General features: G+C 54.7%; 1 protein-coding gene across 1 annotated transcript in view; it reads left to right on the forward strand.

Annotated features, from left to right (window-relative positions):
• Positions 1–4,064: 4,064 nt before the first annotated feature.
• REPIN1 (replication initiator 1) overlaps positions 4,065–6,823 on the forward strand; it is a 4,624-nt gene continuing 1,865 nt past the window's right edge. The window contains exons 1-2 of the mRNA XM_077778049.1: positions 4,065–4,279; positions 5,968–6,821. Coding sequence (XP_077634175.1) covers positions 4,123–4,279; positions 5,968–6,821 — 1,011 coding nt within the window. The 5' untranslated portion in view covers positions 4,065–4,122. The remainder of the gene's footprint in view (positions 4,280–5,967; positions 6,822–6,823) is intronic.

Here is a 6,823-nt window from a genome sequence, read left to right on the forward strand (position 1 = left end):
GTGTGGGTGTGTGGATGCAGGTTTCCTTCTTGCAGATACAGGACGGCTTCCAGGCAATACTTGATCCTGGGGCTCACGGGTGGCTCCGATGGTTGAGCATCTGACTCTGGATTCTCACTCAGGTCATGATCCCAGGGTGGTGAGATGGAGCCCCGCCTCCGGCTCCGCCCTGGATGTGGGGGTCGGTTTCAAATTCTCTCTCCCCCTCCTGCTTGCACACATGCTCTCTCTCTAACATAAAAAAATTAAAAAAGATGATACGATCTAACAAGACATGTTAAACAATACTCAATCCTCTTGATAGAGGATTTCTGGAGACAGGATGCCCCTCATCCCCGGACATGCCCACCTACTTTGTCATCTAATCCACCAGCGGGAGCCAGCCACCGGTGGAGGGGAAGGGGATCCTCCCCGAACCCCTGACAGGTTTTGCTGTCCAGTGGGCCGTCTACCCTGTCCAGCTCCATCCTTCTGTGACAAGGATGTCAGAGCTACTCCACCGGGGTAGGCCACTTGGCTGGCTGCTTGTACCGCCCCCCAACATCCTCCTCTAAGGCACATCGAGGGGTGAAGTCTCAAATACCAAGGCCTAGAATTCCTGGCTGGCATAAAGGGAGCAATCCCTCCTCTGTTCATTTCCTCTCTCAGAGCGAGGGCCCCATCATTTCTTTCTTCGGCTATGCCTGAAGGGGAAGTTACAGCAAGTGGTTAATTCCACTGGGGGCCAGCGAGTGAGGGAGTAGTTTATGACTTCAGCGAAGAGCCTTTCAGCTAAGAAATCCTGGTTACCAACAGATGAAGATACTTTGGGGGTCCATGAAGGAATTTCCCACCGAGGGTGCTTGCGGGAATGTGGTGTTGGATGTACCACACTTAGCCATGAACCGATATACAGCTCGTAATTACTCTGTGCTGGCCCAGCACCTGGTGCTTTCCCACACATACGACCTTAAGAGTAGGGCCAGTTTCCTATCAGCCCCTAACTAGCTGTGTGGCCTTGGGCAAATTCCTTAACCTCCCTGAGTCTCTGCAGTTTCCTTTGTAAAACACTAGAAGAGTGTATTTTCCAGGGCTGTTAAGAGGATATATTGAGGAATATCTGTGAAGTTTATCACCATCTCTGACACCAGATAAGGACTCCCTACATGTTAACTTCCCTTACTAAGTATTTAGGTAAAAACTAGAGTATCTTCTGAATGCACTGAAAGACAAATCTGTCTTCTGTAACCACCAAACTTGATATATATTGTACACTATGCTATGAATCTATTTTCGGAACCCCAAAATTACATGATCTGACGGAGGGGTTTTTTTTCATGTTTGTGAATTTTATTATGTGAAAAATATAAAACTTCTACATTTAATCTACAAATAGAAACCTTGACTTTGAGAAGTAAAATAAGACCTGAACAAAGGAGGGACCGAAATCTCAAATCTCTTCAAATGGATTTTAAAATATTGACAAGAAAAATGTTAAAATGGGGGCAAGTTCTAAAGTTTATGTGGAAGAATAAACGAGTGACTGTAGCCAAGAAAGTTTTTTGGGGGGAGGGGGGAAAGAATCTGTGTGTGGGGGAAGTACTTACATTATTAGATATTAAAACTTATTTTCTATGACAAAAATATACACATAAAATTTAATTTGGGGTACAGCGGTTGCTCTATATATGATACCCAAGGCAGAAACCCTAAAACCCTTTTACTTTATAAGAAACGAGCCCCCAAACAATGTGAAATAAAGCCAATTTGCCAACTTTTATTTTATTTTTTTTAATGTTTTATTTATTTCTAGGAGAGAGAGAGAGAGAGAGCGTGAGCAGGGGAGGGTCAGAGAGAGAGGGAGTCACAGACTGAAACAGGCTCCAGGCTCTGAGCCGGCAGTCAGCACAGAGCCCGACGCGGGGCTCGAACCCACGAACCGCGAGATCATGACCTAAGCGAAAATTGGACGCCTAACCGACTAAGCCACCCAGGCGCCCCTGCCAACTTTTAAAAATGGACAAACAGAGGGGGCACCTGGGTGGCCCAGTCGGTCAAGGGACTGACTGTTGACGTTGGCTGGGGTCTTGATCTCAAGGTCGTCAGTTCGGCCCCCACGTGGGGCTCTGTGCTGGGCATGGAGCCTACTTAAAAAAAAGACATACATTCAAATAGAAAAGTGAGCAAAGGGACATTAGCAAATTCGCAAAAAAGAAAATACAAAACAGCAACAAGTAACTCTGAAAAAACAAGCCAGCTAACTAGCAATCTAGGAAATGAAATATGAAATTCAAAACAATGAGCAATGACTTTAAATTTGAAAAAATAGCCTGTGTTATCAACAATACGGAAAAATGGGCATTTCTCAAGGGAAAGCTAATGAATTTTCCTGGAAGGTAATTTAGAAAGCATTTAAAAAATACACTGTGCCTTTGATCCATCAGTTGCCCGCTCCTGGAATTTTAAAGTCAGGCATGTACAATAAAGGATGAAACTATAATGATCAATGATACAGAAAAACAAGAAAATGTATCTGTACATTTATTCTGCCATTAAGAATCATGTCATAAAAGAATATCCAATAAAATGGGAGAAAAGGCAGAATACATTTTTGCAACGCATCATCCTAAGTACATCAAACATGCATAGATAAGCATAGAAAAAACATCGGAGGAGACCTATGAAATGTAACGGATCTAAAAGTAGGGGAGATTTTTATGTTCTATTTCCTACTGATGCAAAAGATTTGTTTTAAAAATGATTCTATACTCAACACTGACTTTGTTGAAAAGCAAAGAAGTGCACGACACTTTTAGCCTGGAAGCCCCAGGAAGTGTTTGGTTTGGAAAGCCACGGCCACCTGCTCCGTGGTGAGTCATGGGCGCAGGCTCGCACCTGCCTCCGCACTCGCCAACCGGCTGCTGCGCGGTTTCAAGCGAAATGCCCGGCGCGGGAGCTGCCCCTGGGCCAGGCCCCGTGCCCCCGGCCCCGGGAAGCCGGAACGCCTGCTCGTGGTAATTTCTGGAATTAGGGCATTCCCTTTGTAAAGTTCACGCGATCGGGCCTTTCCTCTCTCCGCTTGTGAACAAACCAGAAGCCAGACTTTCGGGTCAGCCGCGCCGCCCCCAGCCACGGGTATTTCGATCCTGCAGCGCTGCCAGGGGTCGAGGTGGCCCACGGGGGCCGCAGCAGTGCAGGGGTGGCCCGGAGGCCGCAAGCGCCCTCTCAGAAGTCAACAGGGCCAGGTCTGGCCCAGGGACCGCTGTGCGGCCACGCGGTCGCGCAGGGGCGCGCGTCCTCCATAGGGACAAAGGGTCGGGAAACTTGATCTGGGCCCGTCCCGGAAAATCCGGGCTGCGGTCGCCATGGCTACCGAGCGGGGCTCGNGCGCACCCCGCCGGAGAGGTTCGTCCCGGGCAGGGCGCGGGGTTCCACGCGGGCCGGAGGCCGGCGGCCCTACCTGCCGGGCGCGTGACTGTGTGTGCGCTGTTTGTGTGTGTGTGTTGGGGGGTGGGGGGACAGTGCTGGACCGAATGCGGGGGCGAGCCCGCGCACCTGCGCACAGGCTCCGCGAGGTGCGCTCTGCGTGGGGACCCGAAAGGGCCCACTCGGGGTGCGCGGAGCCGTATGTCCGCGACGTGGACGGGGGACACGCGCGAAAACAAAAGGGGGGGTGAGGGGGGGTCTCCACGACCCTTTGCCATCCAGAAGGGGCAAGGGGATTGTGACCGAGACCTAGCCACACTAGCTCGCCCTACGCAGCCCCTTGGGAAGTGGGCCTGGAATTCCTGTTGGGAGGAGGGTGGGGGAAGGGGAGCCAGCAGGGATTCCAGAGTTTCTGCCATCGGCCGGCCTTTGGCCATCAGCATGGAGAATTCGTGCTGTGACCTTACCAGTGGAGGAAATGACCCCCAAACGCTGGCGTGTACTTCCTTGGTGAAGGGGGCACATCCGTTTATTAATCCAGTATCCATTAAGGTTCCTCTGCCGGGCATGGTGTCGGGCTGGGGTGGGGGAGGGGGTTGTGGCTGGCGAGGACACAAAGATGACTGTCCTGGAGGAGCTCAGAGCTTCACGCGTGTTTTCTCTCCCCTCCCCGCAGGTAAGGCTGGCCTCTCTGCGCTGGGAGGCCTGAGCTCTGCCATGGGGGTAGGGGTGTCTTTACTGCTGCAGTTTTCTCTGACATCTGGGGGCTACCAGAGTGTGGGCCGAAGCAGGCGCTACAGCCGCGGAAGTATCCCCAGGAGCATCCCCAGGAGGAGCTGGAAAAAGCCTCATCTCCAGCTCTACGGTCTCCAGGGTAGTGTCTGGTCTCCTTTGTTGGGTTCCCACACCATTCCACAGCCCCAGGGCTCAGGTCTCCTCCTGGAGGAAGGAAGTCACCTGTAGGGGGGAAGGATCACAGTTCCAAACCAGTCCTTGCGCTCAAGTCTGGCGGTGAGGACTGAGTCATGTCTGAGCTCCTCCAGAGTTCTGCTCTAGGGGATATGGGAGGATGTGCCTGGAGCCGGCAGTGAAGGTTCATTAAGAGGCTACCTACCATATCTACCAGCCACCCCTCAGTGGCTCTAGGAAGCTGTGCTCGAGGAATCTGGGCTCCCTGGCACGGCAGAATAGCTGAATGTGGGGCAGCCCCTGGTGGGGTTGTGGCACGACCTGGCAAGGAACCGAGATTACAGTCTGATCTTTCCTCCCCTTCTCTTGCCCCAGTAATACCCACCATCCCGGGGGAGGCAGGGATCCGGCCCGGAGGGTAACAGGCGGTTAAGTGTTCCTTGGATTCCCCAGCGCTTTCCTTCTTGCTATGTCCTAATCATGTGTGGGTGTGGGTGGGGGCGCGGGGGGAGGGGGGGAGGAGGGCAGGCAGGCAGGCAGTGTGCGGGCACAGCCAGGACAGACCGGCGCCTGGCGTTCTGCAGGGCTGGCAGTATCCTCCAAGCGCTGCCCTCCTGTTCCCCAGAAGCGCTGTTCTCTCTTGCTCTCCAGGCTTTTCTACCCTGAGCCACTGAGGTTAGGGTGGCCAGCAATACCTCCCCTATGGTGCGATTAGAGCCCCGGAGATGGTAAATAGGATAAGGGCTCTAGAAGTTTCTGTGGGAGCTGTACGAACCCCCGGGGTTTTAGAGGCAAGAACACTGGCTGGGAGAACACTGGCTGGGAGTTCAGCAGACCTGTCCCCTAGTCTGGGCTCTGCTCTTGGCTTACTGTGTCCTCTCCGGCAAGTCCCCGCTTCTTTTTATGCCTCAAAGTTGCTTCATCTATCAAACAGGGAGCTTAATGTCTGTTCATCCAGCCTGACAAGTGTTGCTGTGAAGCTCAAGTGTAGCAACAGGAAGTAGTAGAAACAAGCTGAGGGCAGCGGGGAAGCACTTGAAAAGTGGAAAGCACTAGAGGGAGAGGTGACTGCGCTTTCCGGTGAGTCCTGAGGCAGGAATGTTCGTGCAGCCAACGCGGGAGAGTTTACTCCGTGCCAGACACTGGGGTGACTGCCACGAGGGGGATTCCAAGAAGTGTCAGAGTTCCTCCCTTCTGGTAGTTTCCGGGCGCAATGAATCCTTAGGACAAATACCCTTGAAATGGTATCTGTATTTTTTTAATGTTTTATTTATTTCTGAGAGAGAGACAGCGTGAGCAGGGGAGGGTCAGAGAGAGAGAGGGAGACTCAGAATCTGAGTCAGAATCAGAATCAGGCTCCAGGCTCTGATCTAGCTGCCAGCTCCAACCCACCAACGGCGAGATCATGACCCGAGCTGAAGTCGGACACTCAACCGACTGAGCCACCCAGGCGCCCCACAAATACCCTTGAAATGGTATCTAGAAGCCCACAGTTGAACTAATGCAGAACATAAAAGGAAATAGAAGAGCAGTCCTGATTCAAGGGCTCTAGCAGTTCAGAGGGATGAGCTCCTCTCCGGCCTGGGGTCGGCCAGGGAGGAACAGGGGCGGGATGAATCGATCTCCAGAGTGACACTGCTTTTCCACCCTCAGCAGAGGAAGAACCCATGCTGGAGCGTCGCTGCAGGGGCCCCCTGGCCATGGGCCCGGCCCAGCCCAGGCTCCCTGGGCCCTCCCAGAAGTTGCCCCAGACCCTGGAGAAGGAGCCCCGCGGGCTGAGGTTACAAGGCACTTCCGTGGCCCAGTCGGGCAGCCAAGCCCCGGGCAGGGCCCACCGCTGTGCCCACTGTCGAAGGCGCTTCCCGGGCTGGGTGGCCCTGTGGCTTCACGCCCGACACTGCCAGGCCCGGCTGCCCCTGCCCTGCCCCGAATGCGGCCGGCGCTTCCGGCACGCCCCCTTCTTGGCGCTGCACTGCCAGGTCCATGCCGCCGCCACCCCAGATCTGGGCTTCGCCTGCCACCTCTGCCGGCAGAGCTTCCGAGGTTGGGTGGCCCTGGCTCTGCATCTGCGAGCCCACTCGGCCGCAAAGAGGCCCATCGCCTGCCCTGAATGTGAGAGACGCTTCTGGCGACAAAAGCAGCTTCGAGCTCACGTGCGGAGGTGCCACCCCCCAGCCCCGGAGGCCCGGCCCTTCATATGCGGCAACTGTGGCCGCAGCTTTGCCCAGTGGGACCAGCTGGTGGCTCACAAGCGGGTTCACGTGGCCGAGGCCCTGGAGGAGGCAGCAGCCAAGGCTCTGGGGCCCCGGCCTCGGGGCCGCCCGGCCGTGACCGCCCCCCGGCCCGGCGGGGACGCCGTCGACCGCCCCTTCCAGTGCGCCTGCTGCGGCAAGCGCTTTCGGCACAAGCCCAACTTGATCGCCCACCGCCGCGTGCACACGGGCGAGCGGCCCCACCAGTGCCCCGAATGCGGGAAGCGCTTCACCAATAAGCCCTACCTGACCTCACA

The sequence above is a fragment of the Crocuta crocuta genome, unplaced genomic scaffold (genome assembly GCF_008692635.1).
Source record: "Crocuta crocuta isolate KB4526 unplaced genomic scaffold, BGI_CrCroc_1.0 scaffold128, whole genome shotgun sequence".
In the NCBI taxonomy this organism is placed as follows: Eukaryota; Metazoa; Chordata; class Mammalia; order Carnivora; family Hyaenidae; genus Crocuta; species Crocuta crocuta.